Here is a 24690-nt window from a genome sequence, read left to right as displayed (position 1 = left end):
CACAGCGCAGCTCAGTCCTGAAAATGATGAAACTTCCCCACTGCTCACAGTGGGGAGGGGGGCAAGCAGAAGACCTTCTGCCCGAAGTTAAGCACCCAATCATTCTTGATCTGAAGCATCATGTCAGCAAGCTTCTCATCCAAGACTATGATCAGTGGCTTCTTCACCCTGGGCTGGAACGTGTTCTATGCTGAAATGCCACTGAAATTCTGGATCCTGCAAGGCTGAGAGGCTATTCGTCAGCACCAGCGTCAGTTCAACGATGCAAAAAGTGGCGAAGTAAACCAACAGTTCCCAATATGGCAGACCTGCCCCCTGCCAGTCGCCATCTTTCCAAACAGCCTTTTTCTCAACTGGCGTTGATTGCTTTGGACTAATGACGCTAAAGATTGCTTGTTGCATAGAGAAGCGATATAGGAAGTCATATTCAAGTGCATGACCATACATACTGTACACTTGGATTTGCTGAAGAGCTTAGACACAGATGCGTTCCGGATGGCCTTTAATTAAAGGGGTAAACGTTGTGAACCAACTTCAAGAGTGCAGAATCAGAACTGCAGAGTGCCTTTGCTTCTCTGGCTCCAGATCTAAGCCAACAGCTTTCCAGCCAGAGGGTTGTGCAAATGCTCCCCTATGGCTCCTGTGAGACAGCGGTGAAGTCAGCCAAGGCTGGACTTAGACCTTCTTGGAGAGACCAGTTGGTTACAGAACCAGTACTTTGAACCGTCGTAGCTGAAGTCCATTTGATTCTCAACCCAGAACCCTTAGGTTAGGTCTCTTCAGATGCCACTGACGTTGATTTGAAGACCCCGAACACGCTGTTGATGGGGCGTCATTTTCACCCCCAATAAATCCATGGGCGACGACGATGGCACCATAGTCAGTTGCTTCCTGAGCAGTTTGGGACTCACTTTGTCAAGTCCTACCGTCCTCGCCTTCAGAGTCGGCAAAAGTGACTGAAAAAAAGAGCTAGCTGTGGAGACGTCGTTATGGTTCTCGACTCCCAACTGATTAGGGATCAGTGGTCGGTGGGGAAAGTATGTGAGACACATCCTGGAACCAACTGGCGTGTGATGAGAGCAGCCAAAGTCCGAGTCCACGACAAGATGTAAACTAGACCCTGTCAGAACGAGGACAACTGCCTCTCTGATGGTCACCAGACACTGAACACTGACTTAAGACTTTCTTGGTTTCACACCTACTACTTGAATGGTCTCAGCTCCATTCTTAAATATTAAATCACAGTTTCTCCAATATTGCCGTTCCAAACTTATTCAGGTCAATTGTAAGTCGTCAGTCCCTGTTTTGTTGGGTTGTTTGTTTGTTTGTTTGTTATCTGAGCGTCATAACGCGGACAGTTATCTTCTTGAGCATCCTGCTCATCAGTTCAATCACTGCCACAAAGTCCAAAAAGGGAGCTTTATACCCCCATCCTCGCGATTTATGACCACACGTGTGTACATGAGCAGGATAGGACCTCAATCCAAAGACTTTTTGAGATCAAGTTAAGTGTAAGTGCATTATTATATTGGCAAGGACTTAACTTTAAATTCTCAAATCACAAAGCATCATGGAATCAAAATTTTTGCTCCAACTTCAAGGAACAAGGAACTTCAAGGAGGCATATCAGAGGCAAATGCCTTATGCCACTGGTCGTTGCCCTTGATGCCTATTGAAACGTGTTCCCAAAGACCAGTTGATTTTCTGATACAATTAGTGTCATTTTCAAAGCGGAAATTGCGTTGCCCTTTCAAGAACGAATAACGTTCGTTAAGGATGAAATAAAAAGTTTAGTACCAGTAAACGGAGAAAATAAACTGAATCACACAGTACGAATAAAACAAAAGGAGTATTTTATATTATTGGTATCATATAATATTAATATCAATAACGATTTATGATTAACACCAAACATGAAACGGAAAAGTGGCAGCTTTAAAAGCACCTTCAACTGTTCCGAACGGTGTGCTATGCATTACGCCATTAGTGTGCTGAACAGGCAAAAGCAATGTCTTCTTGTGTGTGAGGTGGTAACAGTCTTCATTATTCAAATTTCTTTGTCTTTATTTTCTTTTGAGATGAATATGTTTTTCTAATAAAGGGGTATCATAAGAGGGATTGACAAGCTTTAAAAAAAGCTTCGAATACAGTGTCTTTCTAAGGATGTCTTGTGTTGAAAAGACCTACATCTGACTATTATTACTTTTTTTTCAAACCAGACGGTCTATGGACCAAGAAGGTGATTTTTCAATCAATTTCCAACTGCCCCTCAAGCAGTCTCTCAACAAGTGAAATGTACGTTATAGCTTCTCAAATCTGATCAAATTTACACCCCCTTTCCGGGAGATTTGAGAAACAAAGCTGTGCAGAGTGACATTGGTGTAGGCCAACGGAAAATCACAATTCTGTTCATATGGGAAAAGGGACAAACAAATTGCAAATTCAGAGCCTCGTTGTATTTGAAAAAAATACTGAGTATTGTGTGCGTTTTACCATATCATAAATAAAAAATCAGTTAATAAGCCGTATGTGTCCAAATAATCAAACAATATCAAACCAGCAAGTATATGTTATCGTAGTTTTTTATGAAATATGGTTTAACAATTTATATAAACTTGTTTGGGAATTAGATTCCTTTCTAAACACTCTCTTGCTATCACTTAGTAAACACGTATAATTTTATAAGCTAAAATATTTACAAAAGTTTGATGGATAGTAGCCGTTGAACATCGATGTATGTATCCCGTACTCAGAATCTAAAAATGTTTACGAAACGGTAGCAAGATAAAACACAGTTTTCAAGTGTACAATATGAAATAAATGAAAAGAAAAATCCTTTAAAAGCTTGTTTTTGAAAGCGAAAGTCACACTCAGAGTTCAGACCGGAATGATAACAATAGTTTTCATTACGTTGCTTTTACCTCAGCAGAATTAATTTCAAATGATTGTATTCAATCTTAAGAACCTACAATAAAACTAAAATAAAACGAGGAAAACAGTTACACGAGGGTCATTTTTAAATAAGGTATCCGAAGGTGTAACTTAATTTGTTCCCATTTCATGTGGCTTGTGTAATTTTTACACGGAAGTTTTAAACTTGACTTTGAAATATTTTCATTTGTTTGGCAGGTCATCTGCATCGCTTAATTAATAACCATTGGAAATTTAAGAATGTGACAGGAACACAAAAGAATTGTACCCTATTTTTTAGAATGACCCACATGTCAGACAATTGGCATGACACCACTTACGTCATTGTGTGATCGTATCCGCAGTCTTCCACAAGCGACTTTCAAGAGTTTAAATTTTCCATGGTGAAATTGATCTTTTTTTTTCATATGGCATTTGCAAAATAGTATAATTTTTAATAATGTTAATGTGGGCCTTCTTATTTCTGGTATCACCCTGTTGGGAAGTTGAGTGTTTTATTACGTAGGTATGATCGAGGCGTCTGGCCTTGGGAAAACTTGAGACGTCGCAGATGCTAGAAGGTTAGGCTAAGGCAGCATTTCTGCCCCTGTTGGCGGGACAGACGTATCAATCCCCACACTGCGGTTTTGGACTTGATACGGTGATGTTTTTTTCATAATGATTTATTTCATCTAATATTTTTATTTGCTAAAGTCTCCGTATTTTAAGTTGATTCCGTTATGCGCCTTTGATCATATGCATGAAATTGGCGCATTATAAATGTTTACTATTATTAGTGCAAAGCGCTTGATCTTTTAAAAGCTTCAAAACTTTGCTCTGTGGTGTATATAGTGATGTGAAACTACTGTTCGTTTGCATATGCGTTTAGATATACGGTGGAGTGAAAGGAATAAGCGTGAACTAACCTGTGAGGAAATGACATCAGATGTCGGCAAAATGTTCCAGGACAAGCACTGTAATAACCGAAGGCTATTATAAACAAGTCTTTGTGTTAATTGTAGACATCTAACCCTTCACAATAAAACACATTTTTGGGGGGAAATAAATGTGTTTTGGTGTTCAAGAGTGTTACCACACGATAAAAGTGTTTTGGTGTCTTGTTATTAACACCTAAATTTTTCATTGTGGCTAAAATTTATAAACACATCAACAAGTATTTGTGGAAAAAATAAACCCACAACGTGGTTTAGCTTCATATTAGTAACGCCAAACAATTTCCTAAAGTGTTACCAGGAAAGCGTTTGTAAGGCATTAAACGTTACGACTTGTTTTTACAGTGTGAATCCTCAGTAGTAGCTGAGATTGTTGCATCTGCATCATTGTTGAAAACAATGCCAGAGCGCCCTCCTCGGTACCAACTACAGTTTTGAAATCCCCAGTTGAGCGAGTTCCCGCCATTTGCCTATTTCGATTGCCGGCTGGAAGTCCGGATCCGTCACAGCCGGACGGTCGAGGGAGAACGATTTAATATCGAAGCCGGTCCAGCCATCAATTACCAGTTCGGCAAGAATTTTCCCCAGGACACTTGCAAATCTGAAAAAAAAATTAAAGAACTAATCATGCTGTAGGCCACTTGGATCCATTCAAATGTATCTTTCCATTTTCTGTTCGTCGTACATGGGCAAGGCTGATTAAACAATATAGTGTCCCAGTAGGTAGGGGTTTCTTCAGCATACAACTGGTTAACATTTCACTTTTTATACTGTAATTTCTTTCGGACCTTGTAAATGCTGTATATCGTACAGCAACTGGACATGAATTGTAAGTCAGTTCTGGGCAGACACGAGTTTATATTTACAAATCCCAGGAAATCCCTGCATCATTTTTTCTCCAAATATAAAGAATTGAAATCAACAGGGAGGATGTTTTGGCATGCCCCGTGTCCATTTAATACGTGGTCTTTAGGCCTCAGCGTCTGTTCAGCGTTTAATCGTTTAGACTATGCAGAATGCCTATTGTACTTTTTTTCAAATTGTACAATTGGACCTCTTCCATGGTTTCATCCTTCTTATGGACGATTTTTCCCACGAGCCATTTTTTTCTGTTTAGCGAAACTATCTCGACAGGACTTTTCTTGTGAACAGTCCGGAGGCAACCGAATGATAACTCACTTGAATGCGTGTCCTGCACCGTAACACACAATGACTTCTGGGAACCCAGTGCGGTGGCACGTGTCAATCACGAAATGGCGGTCCAGAGTCATTGCATATAAGCAGGTCTTCGTCTTCAAAATCGGGCCTAGGTACTGCAAGAGACGTTTTCAAAAGAATCGTGACATTGTGAGCACAAAGTGTTGCAAAGAAAATGACGTATAAAAACACTTTTTCATTTATGGGCCCTTTTTAGTCAGTTTGGTACGATTATTTCCGTTCCATCTAGGCAAAAGCATTTAGTCTTTGCAATAACCTTGAGAGTCAAAACCAAACAAAAATCGACTACTTGCACGTTGGTGTTGTTACCCTGAAACTGTTGGTTTTCGAGCTGCTGTTGGAATTGTTCAGTTATTTGTATATGTTCATTTTAATGAAAGTTTTTGGTTGTGTTTACACCATAATGCCCTGTATTCTCTAAATACCCGGATAAAACTATCAACGAATAAAATCAAAAGTGGAGTCGTAGAACAGCCAGTACGAATGAAAGTTGTAGTTATAGCCAGTTTCGAATTTAGTGACACGAGTGCAGGCATTTTAGAAATTGATGCGAGTCGAATTGAGTCTTTACATCGTATGATCATTACTTCGAGTCGGTAACACACGTATCTTACCACAGTGTTTAGGATTAAACATAAATAAATAGTTATGAGCTTAAAGTCAGACGCCAGTTTCCTGCAAAAGTCTGGAGTCGAATTATTAACTGGAATCATCACAACTCCCGCTTTCATTGCAGCAGCAGCTGCGGTTAGTGCTATTTTCTTCATATGCAGCTACATGCAGTAAGCACTAGAATGTGTGTTCTTTTTGATACACTGACATCTGTGTATCAGGTTTGTTACAAATAGTCCTTACAGGCAACAAAATGGCAACGCTGTGTGTAATGATTGTGCATGCACAGGGCTCATTGGACAGTAACCAGTAATTATACACAGCGCCCTCTGTTGACCAGTGCACACGCACATGCTGGTGGACTCTCGTAGGTAGCCACCATGTATGTACATGACACATTACCAGTAGCTGGCTTGGTACACTCAAGTGTTGTTTTTTTTTTTTTTAAATTAAATCCATACCACCTAAGCATTACACTGGTTCTCTGCTTTCCCCCAATCGTGCTTGGGTTATAAAGTACGAAATGGTAGTTCTTCATGCGAGTCGTATAGAGGCCTTCCAGTAGTTGTTAGGAAAAGTATAGCTATCCCATTTGAGAATTAGTCGATAGCCTACGTCCGTGTTAAAGGCCTAGTCTACAAATTTAAACAGACTGTCTTATCTTGTGTTGATGCGTACCCCCGGTAAATACGTCTGACACATCTTGATGCACTTCTCAATGTTCTTTTGATTTGGGACGAATGAGCGGGTGTGCGCTGTGACAACATCCCCCGCAGCGTCAATGCCAATCTTCGGGCCTGCAGCACCGTGAATGGGCAAACCATAATACACTTCTCCTTCCGGTGAAAAAAAGGTCCAACAGGGAAATCTGTCAAGAATCACACCAGTCACGGAGTTAGGGAAACGGGAAGATGTGATGGACTGCAAGTAGGTTCCCCTGAATACAGACAGGCATACCAAAGCAAACGCAAAGACCGTATATGGGTTCTTGGCCTTACGCGCGTTCGCCAATCAATCGGGGCAACGGTCCAACGGAAAGTCTTCGCTCGTCGCCCAGCGCCAGAACAGGGCGCCAGGAAGGGCTGATGGCTTTGTACTGTGATTGGCCACATTGTGCAAGAGATTATCGCTCCCTGTTAGCAAAGCTTCATTTAAATTCTTTAATTCAACAATGGCGATGCTTTGACACGGACAGGTGTCGGCTATAATGGTGAAAATGACCTTGGAACAACCAAAGTGTGTAATTTATCTTTTAAGTATCACTGATCAGGGGTCTTTTGCTGATACATTTCAAATCATTGGCAATCTTGATCAATTTGGCATGAACAAGTAAAGTGTAGTGAGAACATTTTCAGCAAAGGGGAAGAAAAGGAGAAAAACATTAATTGATAACCGTCGCTTGTGTAACGTATTAAGCGAGCTCGCGCGCCTGGCAAAATTTGCCCACAATACTCTGCGCGTCGTTAGCTGTGACCCCGTGTGACGTATTTCCTTCACTAAAATCTGTGCATGGCCATCAGTTCTTCCCAGGGCCCTGTTCATGCGCTGGGCTACGAGCGGACGCCAAATCGACAGCATCAACCTCATTCTCAGAGAGCCGATCAGTGTGCCACCACGGCTACAGGGTCTTTTGTGTGCCCAGGCCAGATGTCCGACGATTTACGAGTTGAGTGTAAAGTGCCAATTACGGATAGCTGCGTGTGCCTTCCTGTGTGTTAATTCTAGCGCTCATTTTTGTATGTGGTATCTGGTTTCATATGCTGGACGTTTTTAGGGAACTAAAGTTGAAGTAAAAATCCTTATTCAGCCTTTCTGCAATATAACATTAAATATAGATGTGAACCAAATGTTTATGAGGTCGTTATTACGGGAATATTCACATGGTGTGTTAGAATACGTAGTTAGAATGTAGATTGAATAACTCCCAGACAAGATGGCAATTAGTTACGTTCTGTTGCAGAATCAAAATAAGGCAGGGGAAGAAAGTGGCTCAACCATGAGTTCCCATTTCACCTAACTTCACAATTAAAGTTATTCCTAGGAACGAAATCGTGTTTTTTAGTCAAGAAAGGAACTCCTATTAAAGTATCATTTTTTTATCGTACATTTATGAGCGTAAGTCTCTTAACGTGATTTTTTGGCACACTTTAGTGTAATGTCTGTTCCCCAGAAGTGCATTGAAATGATAGCACACTTTTCACGACATCTTTGAAACACAGTTGGGTTTTACCGGTCTTTTGTGAAGTCCTGTAAGTGTGGCGTAGCGAAGTAGGTGACCTGTTCTTGGGTCACGCGGAGAGGGACGTTCACGCCGACGGATTGCAGCACGTCGTTGGCCCAGGCCCCAGCCGTTACAACCACCCGACGACTTCGGAAATTCCCACGGTTAGTTTGAACCTTCTCGAAGAAAAACAAAAGAGAGGTCAGTCGATGTAAATCTACAGAGCGCTAAACGTGCCAACCTCTTTGTCGACGTCCTAAATTTATTCCCAGTGAGATTACATGAAATGATCGCAGGCAAAATCCCGACATCCTGATCACATAGGATCAAACGATACCGACATTCTATTGGCTGAGTGATGATATCCTGCTATTACAGCCAAATTTTATCAGGGTCTCAAGATATCCTGAAAGTGTTATGATAATAATTAGTCACTGTGCGTCCTTTGACAAGCAAGCCCAGGTTAGTTCTAACCATCCCATTACAGGCAAGCCAATCACTGGGTCCAATTTGAGAGAAAAACATTTCTTTGTGTAAAAGGAGCGATTCCGGGAGCTGTCTATAGAGGGGCGACATAAGTGTCTTAATTGTTCGAACCAAAATGGCGGATTATATGTTAGTACACATAGACAATTAACACACAATACATGTAGCTGTATTCCTGTAATGTGTACACAAACAGCCATATGAGTTCCAAAGTCTGAAGAAGTCTATGCAGAAACACTCATTTCAGACGTGCCGTCTTACCAGTGGGAGTCCTTTGTACTTGGTAATACCAGTCACCTTTACCTCCTCCAGAATAGTGGCGCCATGTTTCCTCGCTAGCTGTATATTAGTTGCATTCGCTAGCGCCGCATCGAGGACACCATTATCGGGAATAAAAATTGCCTGACAGTCGGACGTTGTTGTGAACTGTGGATACCGTTTCTTTAGCAGATCTCCGTCTAGTCTCTCGTACCTGGGAAAAAAACAAGAATGACCTCATCTTGACTCACAAGTACTGGCACACCTATTCCCCATGTATGAAATTATCAGTTCATCTGTGAAGTTTCAGTTTGGTTGAACGTGGATCTTGTTTTCACGACCACCCATAGTTCACACTTCAAGGAGTGACCTCGTGTCACCCGGGTTTTTTTCAGTGGCCACCTTAAATTCGAAGATTGGCATCTCAACATCACCAAAAACGTGAAATGAAAAGTTCCTAAAGGCTAAACACGGTAAACGATCCTTCTTAATATAACTCCCTCTAGGTCCATTGCATATTAGATTATTCAAGAAAAAAAACCCAAACACGGATAAAGCCATCACAAACTCACGATCAAACTTGTACAATGCACAATAATTTACTGGACCCCAAAGCTGGATCCAATGCATTACTTTCTCCCCGACGTATGTAAAGTGACTCTCGTCGTGCGGTTATTTCAATATCACACATTTTCTGAATGCATTTCAGAAAGTTTAATACCTGACGCCATGTTTATTCATTGCCTCCTCAAATTTGGCAATATACCCCTCGGCAGTAGGGCTCCCTTCAGTAAACGAGACTCCACCTGTTTTGTGAATCAGTCGGTGACCCGATTCCCTCTCGACCTCTTCCCAACATGAGTAAGCTCCGCGGCACAGGTCAATGTATTCACCGTCAACGTAGTCCATACGACTGTAAAAAGTTAACACACTGACACTATACAACGTAAACTTGGGAACAACATAGACTGAAGATTACAACTTTGCCTCTTCAATGGAGGGGCTATGAGGAATAGGAGCTTTCAAACTACTTGCATGTACGCTATGTTCACTGCGTGCATGTTCACCCACATGTGGATCTCAAAATAGTTGCCATTATTACAAGTGCCCTCAGTAAGAGCTTTGCGATTGGATGCACCCACTTTCTGGAAATTCTGAGTCTCTCCGTGAGCATTAATGGCCTGTGGGACGGTCCCCCATAAACCTCTTCTATGTCGGCGATGTGAAGATGCCCATGGAGAGAGAGATTGGTTACCGCCGGAATTAAAGCAAGCTCCTAATGTCTGCCAAGCGCACGCTTTGTGCACTTGTAAATGTGACCCTCTCCTAGACCATTTCGATCCTTGGTCGGGTCGGTCAGACCTGGAAAGACTCATCAGCTGACCCGGGCAAGGATCATAATTCTACGGTAAAACAAAAAAACCCACGTGACCGGGATGATGGGTACGTCCATCTGATCCGGGAGATTTAGAGTGCAGTCTCATTTGTGTACAACTACCTCATTAAAGGCAAAGAAAAGATCGGCTGAATGGGTTGACTTTAAGGGTGACCTGCGTCCATGTCCAGCCTACACACGCTAAAACTTCGGGTGTATTTGAGTGGGTAATCATGGAGATGGCTATTTGTGTCATGTGTCAAACGTGTGAGTTTGGGGGCGAGGTTGCTTCTCAAATGCATCCAATGGTAATGGTCGTATGTGCTCAGTGTGAGCTGACCCCAGCCCATTTGTGCGACTGACTCTCTCCCTGCTGTACGACGCCTTCCTTGCTACTTTAGGGATCGACTGGCTAGGTGAGTGTAATGCGACGTGTACTTCTGATATAATTGGGCTTATACACATCAACCTGTTTCAGGATTTTAAAGTAATTGTCTTACATGACTCTTGAGTGGTCTTGCGAGCCGCCGTTTTCATGGCCGAGTTTAAATTGTTCCAAACCGAGAACTCCTGTGAGATTAAAGAACAAGAGGTTATGAATATTTACAATAGTAACAAGTTGTCGTCATATTTATCATCGTCGTCCCAATTTGGCAGCTATAGCCTATTTTGTCGGTGTTTTTAGAAAGTGACAAAACCCGGAAAATCGAAAAATTTTTGATCTGGAGTTTATTCTACCATTTTACTTCCTTTGATCCAAAGAACAAATTAGCAGAGTTTCAAAGCAAAACGTTGTTTACTTTCCTAGTAAATGTAAACAAACAACCAACAGAAAGCTTAATCTCTGTGTTTCTCTGTTTGCACGAAGTGACAAAAAGTCACAACGTTTGCAGGGTAAAAATAGAGACAATACTCAATGCCTGCACAAGTGTGTGGGTGTACAGAATGCGTGGGAACTATGTTGCACATAAACACATTGGTGTGTGCAGGAATGTAACAGTTTTCTTCAAGCGCGTATTTTTTTCACGAAGTGACAAAAGTGTGTATAATGCAACGGGAAAACAGTAATGACCTCGGGGTTTGTAAATCTTCAGAAACCTTGATTCGTTCATGGTTCTGCACCTTCAAAGGTACCATGTCACTCCCGTTTTTCAATTTTTGCCCGTTAGTCTTCCCGTTGGAATGAATAGAAAGAGAAGAGTGAAACTAGACATTGTGCATAAAACTATCGTTAATGCTTTCACCACCAGTTTTAAGCAATCTCCGAAACCGAAAAAAGTTCGTCCTTTGTACTTTTGTAACCTTTGCTAGACCATTATTATTTCCTTGTTTTTATGGATAAAACTAGTAAGTGTTTACAATTGCAAATGATTGTTGTCAAAGACTGGTCAAAGTATCCTTAGAAGAGGAAGCAAATAAAATGTACAGTATTTATTAATGTAGTTTGGAACTAGGAAAAGTGGCATGTCCTAGTGAATTGTCCTGGCAGAATTACAATACAAGCAATTTCACCGATTTGAGGTCGTGACTTCGTCAGTAAAAGAGGATGACGTGTCGTTCACAAGTGCTGCCAAAGAATGGTGTTTACAGTACTGTATTGACAAAAAAACTTCACTCCTTTTTTTCAAAATAGATTTCCTGAATCAGAATCACTCCTGAAGCCCGCCACAAACAAGAGCTGTATCAATTACTGAACAAAACACGTCCTCGTTGATGTTTATTCGCCATTTTGCTGTCCGTGTACGCTCGATTTTTTCTTTCCGATTTCTGCCACGCGAGCCAAGCCGTTTCACAAATAATCAGATAGAAATGCTATTGTCTCAAGGTCAGGTGAGGAATAAAACGCAGCAGAAATGAAGTAATAATGAAATGCTTAACTATAAATTGTTTCTTTTACTGCAGGCATGTGCTAGTACAAATAGAAGTAAATACGTCGTGCTTATGTGCCTGACTACACAGCCGAATGATTTTTTACAATAGGGCTTCCATTTTTGACAATAGGGCTTCCATTGTTTGTACGGGCGGCATTAGCCAGCATTGACTGAAGCTCATCTATTGCCTACAAAGAAACTTCAACATGATGGATATTCATGTTGGCAGAAATTTTGATCCAAAAATTCTATTTGGTGAAGACAAAAGATAGTATGAATAAAAACTATTATTTGCTTATACTATAAATTTGTTAGCATTTTAACTCGTGTTTGTACGAAAGATAACATCACGGCAAATGCTTTTACAATCCATAAGCAACTAACGTAAAACTAAACGACATTTAAAGAAGTCATGTGTTTCCAAAACGGGAACAAAACCCATGAAGCTCAACGAGTGGGAAACACAAACCTCTTAAGTTATCAGTGGATTAAAAATAACAAAACTATGTATTTTTATGCTACCCGTCTATTTTGCATGCTTGTCAGACTAAACAATACCAATAATTACTATTCTCTCAGGTGCCGTAAGCATTGCATACGTAGAGACACTTTGACAGATTTGGCCGCAGCGTCCACATCCAAGATAAAGCTGCCGAGATCGTCTGAAGTAGAGGGCCATAGGACCTCGGCAGAGAGCAACAGTATTGAGGAAATTTCTCTACGGTCCGTAGAAATGAAAATAATGATTTTGTTTGGGAATTTACGGTTAGAAAAAGATCATAAGGGGCATCGAGGGGCCAACATTCACAGCATAGTTTCACTTAATTTTTCAATGTAGGAACCATCCCAGAACTCGTCCGGGACCAATTGCGGGCAAGGTACTGGTGCAACATTTACTTGACCAGTAAGAAGCCCTTCATTTATCCCATTAGAGTTCCAGAAACATTTTCATCAGCAACATGTCAACCGTGATCGACTCTCCACGTTAGGCCTTTCCACACAGCGGGTGGCCCCAGAAGAGTTGGTTGTGATTTCAAGAGGAGTGACCTTGTGTTACTCAACACAAGCTACTGACAGTGAGTCCACTGCGATGGTTAAACCTTAGTTTCTTTATCTATGTTCAGAGGGGTAAACATGAAATATACTGTATGACTTGCTCACCCACAAAATCGTAGGTTTTATTTTGTAACATGAGTATGTACAAAGTATGGTGCTTTAATATTCTTTTCTTTCACTTCATTTCGAAATTATAACTATAAACCGAAGCAAAGCATGAGGAAAATTAAGGCATAAGAAAATAACTTCGAAGCACGGATTGGCAAATGACATTTAGGAACTATGCCTTGAAAAAACAAGGGAAAATGTACTCAACTGGTGTATATTAGAGAAAAAGTCCATGGAGAGCATTCTAATCATTCTACCATTAGGTCATTATATTAGCATTACTTCGAATACCAGTACAGTACACAATGTGTCCTTGAGTGCCCAGCATGGCCCAACCATACACCGCAGTGGGGGGGGGGGACATGTGTAAAGAAACTGATGGCTTCATTGCGGTAAGATTGCCGATAAGTTTGTTATAAATACCACAACTTAACCAGCTACAATGTCTGCAACCTATCGACAACTTATTCCGGACAAAATTAGATAACATTTTCTTTACGTTTTCCAAAACGCGAGCACTGTTAGGAATGAATAAAACACGATTAGATTTTTTACCCTGCCCAATGACCAAATTGTCCATTAAAGTTTTGAAAGACCAGGAAACTGTCCGACTCCCTACCTGTGCTCAGCTTCCATAACAACGCGCACATTTTCCGAAAGTATTTTCAATAACATTACATGTGTCAAGTTGTGGTTAAGGTCAGTCAACGTTTGACTGGGCCCAGGTTATTACCAATTTAAATTGATCCCCTTCCAACCCCCCGTGCTAAGAAATGTAAAAAATGGATTGGAAAGCAATTTTAGTGGTCTCCTGGAGAGTGCAGGCCCAAAAATTCTTTTCCACACGATTGTCTTTCTCTCTTTTGATCATGCTGACGGTACGAAAACACCAATCAGGTCTGGGGACCAATACCCCATTTTCCCGCCCCATAGACTATTACACTTGAACATGCACGCGAAGAAAGAGCATGGTCGCGTGTTTTTCTTTTCACAATACGCATCGTACTTTCCTATTTGAAAATGGTTTTCTTGCCAGTCATGGAGGAGACTAGTCCGCAAGCTTAATAGGAGCTTTCCTGTTGAAATTTCGATACGTCCATATGAAAAAACCTCCGGATTCACATATTGGAACGGGGAAATACATTTGTGCTACTGAAAAACATACGTTTGTGAAGGAAAATAAATGATCAATGTACAAAAAACCCTCTGCTGGAATTTTGCCTTAGCATATAAGCATAGTTTCCTAGGCTGTTGCATAAAACTAAGGGGCCCTTGATACCAACCACGATAGGACGATGCAGGAAAGGGCCTTAACAGGGAAGAGAAAAAGTGCAGGGCATCGCCAGATTAATTAGCCATCTCGATTAACGGGTTTTAATAATTCCAGTAATGAATCAGTTGACCGACTACTGTACTTTCACTAGGTGTTCATATACAATGTCGTCATCTACTATGCCCTTACTAAATGATACATGCGGATTTTTACCATAGATACAGGAAAAACAATGCCAATGTAACATTACATGCTCTACCACCAGCTTTCAAAGAGTGCAGGGTAGAATGTAGTCCTCTAATTCATGTCACAATTTCTGCCCAGCTCATTTGCATAAAAACGCCCACTCCATTTGTTTTTAAAATGAGATTTTTTGGCACCCTATACGGTGAGACTAATTATTTGCCAGAATCAATTACTCCGTGGATCTTTGGGCTTGCATCTGAGGGCAAAATGAATGGATCCAGAATTGGGTTGCCAAAAACTTTCTCAGCTCCCTATAGGAGGTAGAGGGGTGCCAATTGAAAGAAAGCTGCACGCAGAATTCCAAACTATGAGAGGGGTGTGTTTTTAATCGATAAATTAAAAATGAAGTCGGTTACCTACAAACGTTTGAAAGGAACAGAAATATTCATGCCAAAAACGGCTTAATTAATGATTAAAGAAACTCCACGGGTGTTTGGATGCAGGTTACAGTCCTTGCACAATGTTAATTGGCTGTACAGTTTTTTCAATGCAGCTTGAATTGGTGGGCTGTTCCCTAGGCCCAAGTTTATTAGCCATATAAGGCAGAGAAGACATGGTGTTGTTTTACATAAATACATACATGGACCGGTACTTACCCTTTCCAGCCTGTCTGGCTAGCCAGTACAACGCCCCGCTGCCAATACCTCCACAGCCTACGACGATACTGTCATAATATGGGGTCTCCATAGTCAGCGCTACTTTTAAGCAAAGGCCGTGAGGTCGTCAGTCAAAGATCAAAGTAGTGATTCCCCTAAAAATATAATAATACTCTTATGTGCATACGGAGTTTCATGTACATGTACATAGGTATGGCAGTGTGGAAGGCGGATTTCTGCCACGTCGGTACCTGTATTAAAGACACAGAGGTCTGATCGGTTGTGGAAATTCGTATCCAGCAGCATATGGTCGGTAACGTAGCCCCTACCCACCACTTCTGCTCGGTTTATGACTCGATCTCCCCCCCCCCCATCTTGCGTTTTATTGCCAAATAAACAAAAGCAATATAACCAAGAACTGCACCTTGACCACGACATAATGAAACTGTTGCGCGTCTGCAAATTTCGATATCAAAATCTTTAAGACCTGCTGGTTTCATTTCTTTTCAATTAAACTTTTCTCCACTTAGGCCTATCTAAAGACCTTGGGCAACAGCAGCGTATCCTGCTTTTGGTGTTTGCGGGATTCAAAAGAGAATGCGTCTTCGGACGTGTTCAACAATATCAAAAGCCTGGTCGCCAATGTTGGGCATTTTTGCGAACTATAAAGTCCAAGGCAGGCGCCATCTGAGCTGGTTGAGTGTTAGGTCCACGGCTGATTTACGCGCGCATGATGACTATGAAAGAATTCTTAGAATTTTTATGTTTTTCTTTATTTATTGGTATACATAGACAGACAGCAGGAGCTGAAAGGCTAACTTAACAAAACAAATTAACATGCGGGCATAAATTACTCCATAAAAACAGTTAAAGTCGAAAGCAATGAGTAATTACAGATGAGTAGAATTGCTGGATGCAAATCTGAAAATGGCAAAACTAGGCCCACATAAAAGAAATTCAATGAGAATTAGACAACCGTTAACCTCCTCCACATCTAACCTCATATGTTTCCGCAGCTCCATTTATTTCGCACGAATACTTTCAAAACGTGTACTCGAGAGATGATAATAATCAGGACAAAATAAGGGCAACGAAGCACTCTCCATGGAAGTTAAAAAATGGACATCTTTTTTTGTAGTGTCAAAATAGCAGCAAAGCAGTTTGAGCGTTAGTATAGAATGTTTTTTCCCTCAGCTTTTTATATATCAAGCTTCCCAGCGTCAACATGAAAATGTGAATGCGAAATAAAAAGGACTTTAATTTCTTCGCTGCCTCTGATTTCCCGGAAATGCTTTGAACAAGTACTAACAACAGTAATAGTTCAGTTAAAAAATGTCTTCACTCGAAATATTAGTCGAAACGTTAAAGAAGAATTACTGAGCACACTCTTGGTCTACGTTTTTCATTCAAAGTTTGTAAAAGCAAGCAACACACCTTCAAAAGAAGTGTGCCCCGCATTATCCACTTCAGAAGAGTAAAAACACTCTGAAAAAAAGAAAAAATAACTCTTAAGAGACTCAAATTGGCTCGAAGAGATGACCAACAGATTGGTAGTGGAACTTCACGAACCATCCGAATACGCAGAACTGCAGTAGTCTGGAATCCAATTCCAGGTTTCGTTTCAATATCCTACAAAACATACTTTAATTGCTCACGAATTTGGGGGTAATTTGGTCAGATTCCAAAGGGCTACAAATTTTATGAGCATATGTAGCAGTGCTCAGGGCCGCTTCCCGAGGCACATTTATATTGTGTGTCGTTGATCTATATGTACCATAAAACGTAACGAATTCGAAATTTAATGGAGTCAGAGAAGATACTGTTGTTGATAGAACCCGCATTCCAATGACTTAAGTGGAAGATAAGCGTCATAGCACCTGAACAGCTACAAGCTTAATGAAGTACTCATTCGAGGATGCATGATACTCGAATTCGTCAACATGCGTGCCGGCCTTAATGTAACGAATAGGCCTTCACTGTACTTGAAATGTTTATGACTACACGTATCTTTACTGCAGGGCTGTTAAAATGAACTCCGTGTTGTAAAGAACAATAAAATTAATTATATGACGTACTTATGTAACATCGAATATTTCAAAGCGATATGTTTTACTTCGATGAACAATTGATCCAGTTAAGTGTTTGGGTGCTTTTTTGCCTATCTATGGTGAAACAGGTATGATTTCCCACCTGGAGTGACCTCTTGACAGTAGAAAATGAGATGTCCACTTTTGAACTTCAATGGAGAGTGCTTTGTTGCCCTTGTTTTGTCTTCGTTGGCAGCCCTACACACTCTTCTTGAGTTTCTTGTGATTGTGTCTTTCCATAGTACTGTACATTTTACTCGTGTAGGGTATTTGTTTACTTGTTTAACGTCTTTGTCATTCTTAACGAAAAACTATTCTGATTATTGTTATCTCTAGAGTACACTTATTCGTGCAAAATAATGGAACAGCAGAAACAATAATATGAGGTTACATGTGGAGGTTTGCGGTTATTCAATTCTTACTGGATTTCCCTTACGTAGGCCTATTTGCCATTTTCATGTTTGCTTTCAGCAATTCCACTCATCTGTAATTGTTCTTTGCTTTCGACTTTATCTTGTTTTATGGATTAATTTATGCCTGCATGTTAATTTGTTTTGTTAAGTTAGCCTTCCAGCTTCTGCTACGTCATCATGCCTGTCTTTGTATACCAATAAAGGAAAAAATAATGATAAAAGTCTAAGGATTCTTGGCCTTCACAGTCATTATGCGCGTGTAATTCATCCATGGGACCATTTACTCAACCAGAGAGTCAAAAGCAGCGAAAACATGAGGGGACCTCTTGGTCACCAAACACGACCGGGCCTTAGTCATATGTTTACTTCTTTTGACTCTCTGACTAAAAAAAAGGTTTTCGCGGACATTTCGTTAGTCATGGCACGGCGTCTGGTGCCACGTTTGAGGGACGGAAGGAGAAACGTTACAGAACAAACAATATCTGCGAAGTAAGTCTCATCCTTCTGGAACAACGGAATCGGCAGAGAGGAGCATCAAGTCCCAGACCAGGATCCAGGTAGGGCAGGGGGCAGAGTGACTCGAGACAATCTGGCTCAATATCCAATAAATGTCAGTGGCATCAGTGTAGAGCGTCGAAAGCGCCTGCTCTTCGTTGTGGTCATTCTGACGGAGTAAATGCACATTATATTTTTGACACCCCTAGACGCCTGTGACATGTAGATTTTCAAACAACCCTTCCAGTCTGCTCTGTACATTCCCTTGCATTTAACTAAGACCGCGCCAAATGCAGAGCAAGACCCCGAGCGTCGAGCGAGAGTACGTCTGACAGAAGTGGCGCCACCAGAAGCAGAACGTGCTGACGGGAGATGTAGTGTTGGCTCGAGGTAGTAACGCCGTTTGTGGCTACTGGGGAATGGGGATCGTAGATGAAGTCTACCTGACAAAGCCAGAAACGTGAGGAATGTACAGGTGAAGATGATATCTGATAAGTCGAGCCAGTGTAGAGGAGCCAGTTACAATTTCATTTGGCGAGCTGTCCAGAGGCTGATCGTTCTTGTTCCAGCAGACAGAGACGAGGGTTGAATTTGACATGACGGACTGAGACTTCTTGGTGGGCAGGGATAAAGCTTAGGTGTAAGCTTATTGTTTTCCCTTATCGTCTCAGACTAGCTAACTTGAAACGGCGCCCTCAGTGCTCAATGCAGTGCATAATTGATTGCAGGCAGATGCCCCGACACACGCGCTTTTCTCTTGTTTTTAATGTAAGCTAGGCGTTCTTGCTACATGTACATCACTGAAAATTTTATGTAGTCAATTAGCTAAAAATAGTCATGTCTACTGTCTTATTTGACCACTGAATAGACTGTCATGTATGGTAATTTCGACTAGATTCAATTAGTCATGAAAAAGTGTCTTATTTAACTAATTTCTCAAAATATGCACGAACAATGTTTAATAACGCACCGAAATGAATTAGCAGTGCAGAAAAATTAATTAGTTGTACAGGAATTAATTAATAATGCAGGAAAGAGATGTACTTGCGTTGGGGAGATGTTAATTTAAATACCAAGTTCCATTATCGCCAACAAGATTAGTCAATGAGATCAATGGCAGTGCATTCTAAGTGGGTCCAGTATTCACAGCAATCACAAAAAAATACCGTATCGATCATTTTTTCACGGGGTTACTGCAAACTTAACTTGCAAATCTAACTGGCGTATGTACAACGTACAGAAAAATTGCAAAGTGAGTTACTTATAGGGCTTATATGACAAATACGAAAGGAAACAAATTAACAAGCATTTAAGGACACACAGGTAACTAATAATTGAACGAACATAACAAATCGACATAAACGATGTAGTTACAGAATTGGACGGTCAACTTACGATTCTCCTTGGAATCATGCCATTAACAGGTTATTAATGTGATTCAGGAAGACTGGATTTTTTGGTTCCATCTCAGTATGCCTTCTGCATGATGTCACCCAAGGATATTTTTGGCCATCAGTAGTGGGCATATCCCTTAGCACGGAGATTCCAGACTTTGGCAGGGATACATTCATGGCCTTGGCGCGATCTAGCACAGTTTGTCTTTCTGATTGGTACAAGAATTTCACCAAGATGTGCCATGGTTTATCTGATTCAGAATTGGGTGGTTTCTTTTTCGGGTGGCCTCCCGCTGGCCTGTTGTACTTGCCATTTTTGTGAGTTGTGTCTTAAATTGGGATCCTAGGTCTTCGATTATAGACGCCGAGAAATTGAGTGACTCATCCATGGCCGCTTGCTTTTCTCGATCTCTGTCACTCTGCCGAGTAGAGATTCCTGGTTGATGAGGGCTTTATCGATCTCTGCATTTAGATCAGTAGCCAGGTAGCGGATTTCGCACTTCAGGCCATCAATGAACTCACCATCAAAGATACATGTAGTTGACGAATTGGTTGTAGGGCCATCGGATGGTGGACTGATCGAGTCATCAGGTCCAGTTGAAGACAGTAAACTTCCTTTGTCTGCTAGTCTTGTCATGTCCATGTTGAGTTCCTCTAATTAATTTAACTTTGTCATACCAGCTGGCCACGTTAGAAGTGATTTTGAGGTGATTCCCGGGAGCGTATCAAATACACAAATTAGGATTTCATTATTCATCGCAGCAGTAGGGAAGGTGGCATTTTTCAGCTCAATGAGCACGGGAGGTGGCCATGGCAGTCCACCCTTCATGTTGTTATCAGCCAGATTTATCAAATGTAAACAGTGTTGGTCACTCACTGTGGTCTACCGCCAGGTTTAAAAGGCAACTCCACACAATCAGTTTTCCAACAAATTTGGAGTTTGTGCAACAGTTTCAGCGATTAAAACTGGAAAATTTTGTTCAAAACTTCACTAGATCAGATTCCGCATTTGTGATTTTTGACGTATGTTGAGAAAACTGCAGGCATACCCCACTCAGTGTTCAGTCTAGTTACAGTAATTGGTCATTGCTGTGATTTGGTAGCCTACTTAATAGTAAAAAACACCGGGTGTTAATGCAGTTGCTGACAAGACAGTTGTTCAAACTCCAGGTATCACCTTGCTGAAACCGATTACAGGGGGCTGAACTCGAGTTTTGTGATTAATGGGAATTCACAGCATGGTCTCAATACCTATGCTTGGTTTCCATGACAACTTTTTCACGAAAATCGAACGTGCCAATTCGTGTTTATGATTATTCAACGGTCCACTGGACCCAGGTTCTTAACAATTCATTGTCAACCATCCAACCTTAGTGCCAAGAAACGCAAATACTTGTAATCAAAATGAATGTAAAAAATGACCTTCTGAGGGAGTGTATCACTAAATTCTTTTTTTTTTTTTTTACTAATGTCTTGCTTTTCTTATTTTGACCATGCTTATGAATAAAAAAGATCAATCCTGGGGCTTATTGCACCACAATCTACCCCCACTTACAAACTGCGCATCATTCTGGAGAAACACCACGAATTTTCCTATTGGCCGCGAACCGGACCAAGAGAGGGCGCAATTTTCCAAGCGATGGATGCTCCCTTGATGGTAACTGCCCATCGCTGGTTCATGAGCGACTATGAAACGCAATTGTTGCAGTCGTAACACTGATATATAGTAATGTCAAATCAAATATTTTACAACAATGCGACGTTTTATTTCTATTCACAATTGACCAAGACGGAGCCAGGATGTAGTGGCTCTTCGCTCGCCTTCCACCTCTTCGACCCGGGCCTGAATACCACGGTCAGCAAATGGAGTGAGTTTTCAGTCCCATCCTGATTCCATGGGTTTTCTTGGATAATTTCTCTGGGGTTTTTCTCCCACTTCTAAAACTGAACCTTTCGTCGTTGTCTTCTTTTCACTTTATACTGTAATTGGCGCTGAATGCATCGTTGGTATACATAAATAAACATCGCAAAATCTGCATAGGTGCCTCGAAGTGGGGAGTAGAAATCCCCTTTTAACCAATGGATTGATCCTCTCATTTGCATAGCTTCGTGCCATTGGATCTCACCGCAAGCCGTTCATTGTTTATTTTGCTAGCTGATGGGTGCTTGCTTTGCCCCTCAACCCCCCCCTCCCACGAAAAAGTAGTTTGCCCCCCTAGAAAGAAATCTGTCGACACCAAAGCCTCTGCGTGTGTGCTCGAAGGCACTGCCATTGAATTTGCCAAGCATCAGTTTCGTCCAGAGAGGAAGCCTTGGAAAGGCGCTCAACAATACCTCGCAGGTGTTACACGTGAAGAGTGAACCTGCACATCACACACGAGATCATCACGTCGGCCGTGCACACTTGTAGTCCTCGTTCGAACAGCCAGCGAACGAGAGACGCCTTTTGAACGGAATTATTGCAGTTCCAAATGCCATTAATTGGTGGTCTGCTGTGGAGCAATATATTTCCGCGAATATTATGTAAACGCCTCATTTAGTTTTTGCAACATTTCCTACTATGATGCTTTCGAGAGGTTAAGCCAATCAACTGAACTAGATAGTTCACCATTTATAAATCGGACGCAGTCAACCATTTTAAATGCTTGAAAAGAAATCCTACAGTCTCATCCGTATTTCACAATGAATCTTTGTCGACAGTTTGTTTGCTTTGCCATATTTGCCCAATGCTTTCTTGGTATCGCCCATACCACTTGCTCGAATCCATGCCCGTTCAACTGGCTTGCTTCAGGCGGGTACTGCTACCGGTTAGTCACCTGGAATTTGAACTGGAGCGAGGCAGAGAGCTACTGCCAGCAGCTCGCCGGTTCGCGCCTGGGGGAGTCCCATCTCGCCTCCATCCACAGCGCAGAAGAGAATCGCTTCGTCGTTTCGCTGATTCAAGCTTCGCAGCAGGTGACGCCGGCTATAGCGTTCTGGCTGGGCTACAACGACAGAGTCAAGGAGGGTGTGTTCGAGTGGAGTGACGGCTCAAACCCCGTGTATGCAAACTGGAGCAGTGGACAGCCCGATAACCGAGGTAGCAATGACGCTAATTGTGCTGTACTTGCCAAGTACTACCAGTGGAGATGGGATGACAGAGGTTGTTCTGCGCCATGTTTCTTCGTTTGTAAAGGAATGAAAATCTAACTCCCCCCGAAATAATTTCCTGTCTTATTGCTGTATATTTGAATTAAATATGACACTTGTAACCGCATTGAATTGCAAGCAGGTGGAATTACGAGCTTTTTGTGTTTTTATTTAAAATTTAAAGTTAAATCTAAAACCAGATCAGTTAGTTAAAAGAGCTACTGATCCGATAGGTTGACCCAATATACTGGTTGTTTTTAACAAATGTGTTGCTTTTCTATCCACTGGTTACCATTCAGTCCAAATTTTGCTGTTGGTTTCCTACTACGAATGCCGTTGACAGCTCAAAAACTAATTAATTTGGTTGTTCTCAACCATTCATGTTCCTTTATCATTCTTTTACAGTGTGTAATGGGTCAAGTGTGAAGATGTGATTACTATAAAATTGCCTTTAGAATACACATGCAGAAAAACGCCATTTGTGTTCTTAGTGCTTTTCTTTTTAGGGTTTATGATCACATATGTATATGGGTTGATAGTTTCATGGGTGGTCTTTGAAAAAAAGTTAATGAACACTTGAATTCTTCGTAGACTTTTAACCTTTCAAGTCATGTACACTGTTAGAAATTTTTCTGTACATTTACATACATTTACTTTGCATGGTAAATGATGCTTGTTGGTTCTTTACGTAATGCCTAACACTATGAACATCTAACCAAAAAAGCATGGTGAAATAAAGATGGATGTTCATTGTTAATGCACTGTGTTTCTTTCGTTAGATGTTCGTAGTGTCACTGGGCGTATCGAATTTGATTGGTGTTTCAGGAAAAACTATACTTAATAAAGTTCACTTTTTCCTTTGCTCTCTATATACACTGTTATCATACAAACTGACATTTACACGCGTAAGTCATTTTGCCTATTCCAACCAATCTGCACTTTTAAATATTACAGTGCCAATACAACAAAGACCTCCTGTTTCAAACACAGATTTCTTTTTAAATTGTGTCTATGTGAAATTATTAAATATTGAAATCGGAATGCCCCAAACGGCGAAGGATAAAATAGGAACTTCAAACTTGAGTTTAATGAAAAATGCCTTGTTTGTGAAACTTCAGTTTGGAAGCTTTACAGGACATTTTCGATCATCAGTATCTTTACACGTTTCTAAAAAGTGTCAGAAACGAAGCCAAACATCTCATTTTTGGCCTTTTCAATGTTCTGCCTGATCCTGGTTTGTTTTGACATCAAGTGTCACATATTACCAACTATATTTTGATTTGACCCCTGGCTGTGCCTATTAAAAAGCGTCCAACTCAAGTTCTTGCTTAAACGGGCACTTGGTGCAAGAAAAGGAAGATGAAGTGACGTCTGTGTGGGGTATCATAGCGCGCCAGCAATAATATTTTTATCATCGTCGAGGTCACTGAGGTAATTTAAAGAGCGAACGGTTTTCTCTTTTTTTTTTCTTTTTTTTTTTGCTTCAGGTCGACACGTTGAAACTTCAAGGAAACCAATCGTGATGTGTACGCTCAACCAATCCTGACAGACAACTAATTGCAACCTTCCCTGTGAAATTGATTGCAGCGCCTGGTGTACTGTCTGATAGATTCAGCAATTAAGGCAGCCTTGAAAAAACGTACACAGTCTGTCAGTATAGCCAGATCTCCATTATGCAGAAAACGGAACAGCAGTATGCCTACTAAGCCACTTTGGTGACATCAAAATTACACCCATACGTTCATATAAGGCATGGCTGGTTGACACGAGTTGCTTTCATGTACTTGGGTAAACGATAGCGGTTCGAAAAGGTTCATGGCCGATGAATGACAGTACAAAACGGCACCATTAATGGAAATCATCTGATCGATATCCGCAATGGAGTCTGCTCTTTTGACACCACAGTCTTGATTTTCCTAAAAGTGCATGCTAAAACTAAAGTATGCCGTCAGTATGAAAGTAACAGAATAATTCAGAAAGTTTTAAAAT

The 24690-nt window shown here is 41.1% G+C and overlaps 1 protein-coding gene across 2 annotated transcripts; it reads right to left on the bottom strand.

Moving 5' to 3' along the window:
• Positions 1–1836: 1836 nt before the first annotated feature.
• LOC110983047 (uncharacterized) lies at positions 1837–15494 on the bottom strand. 2 transcript variants are annotated; one of them, XM_022241929.2, is made up of 8 exons: positions 15184–15494; positions 10534–10603; positions 9380–9571; positions 8704–8872; positions 7924–8090; positions 6372–6561; positions 5043–5176; positions 1837–4464 (listed from the first exon to the last, which is right to left on the bottom strand). In XM_022241929.2, exons 1-8 carry the CDS (start codon positions 15272–15274, stop codon positions 4290–4292), a joined length of 1188 nt encoding a protein of 395 aa, XP_022097621.2. In that variant the 5' UTR covers positions 15275–15494; the 3' UTR covers positions 1837–4289. The 2 variants fall into 2 exon arrangements, with proteins under 2 accessions (XP_022097621.2, XP_022097620.2); XM_022241928.2 differs by having other exon boundaries at positions 8662–8872; positions 15184–15493.
• Between the last annotated feature and the right edge of the window lie 9196 nt (positions 15495–24690).

The sequence above is a fragment of the Acanthaster planci genome, linkage group LG10 (genome assembly GCF_054643075.1).
Source record: "Acanthaster planci isolate LZ-2023a linkage group LG10, COTS_SCS, whole genome shotgun sequence".
Classification (NCBI taxonomy): Eukaryota; Metazoa; Echinodermata; class Asteroidea; order Valvatida; family Acanthasteridae; genus Acanthaster; species Acanthaster planci.
Note: the sequence above shows the minus strand (reverse complement) of the source record. Positions and strands in the feature narration are given on the sequence as shown.

What these genes read in the sequence shown, in the direction of transcription:
- LOC110983047 (XM_022241928.2), bottom strand. Translation starts at nt 15,274, where the DNA reads ATGGAGACCCCATATTATGACAGTATCGTCGTAGGCTGTGGAGGTATT. An exon ending in CAAGACCACTCAAGAGTCAT is followed by an intron (nt 9,572 to 10,533) that starts GTAAGACAATTA and finishes AACTTTTTACAG; the next exon opens with TCGTATGGACTACGTTGACG. An exon ending in ATGAATAAACATGGCGTCAG is followed by an intron (nt 8,873 to 9,379) that starts GTATTAAACTTT and finishes TTTTTTTCCCAG; the next exon opens with GTACGAGAGACTAGACGGAG.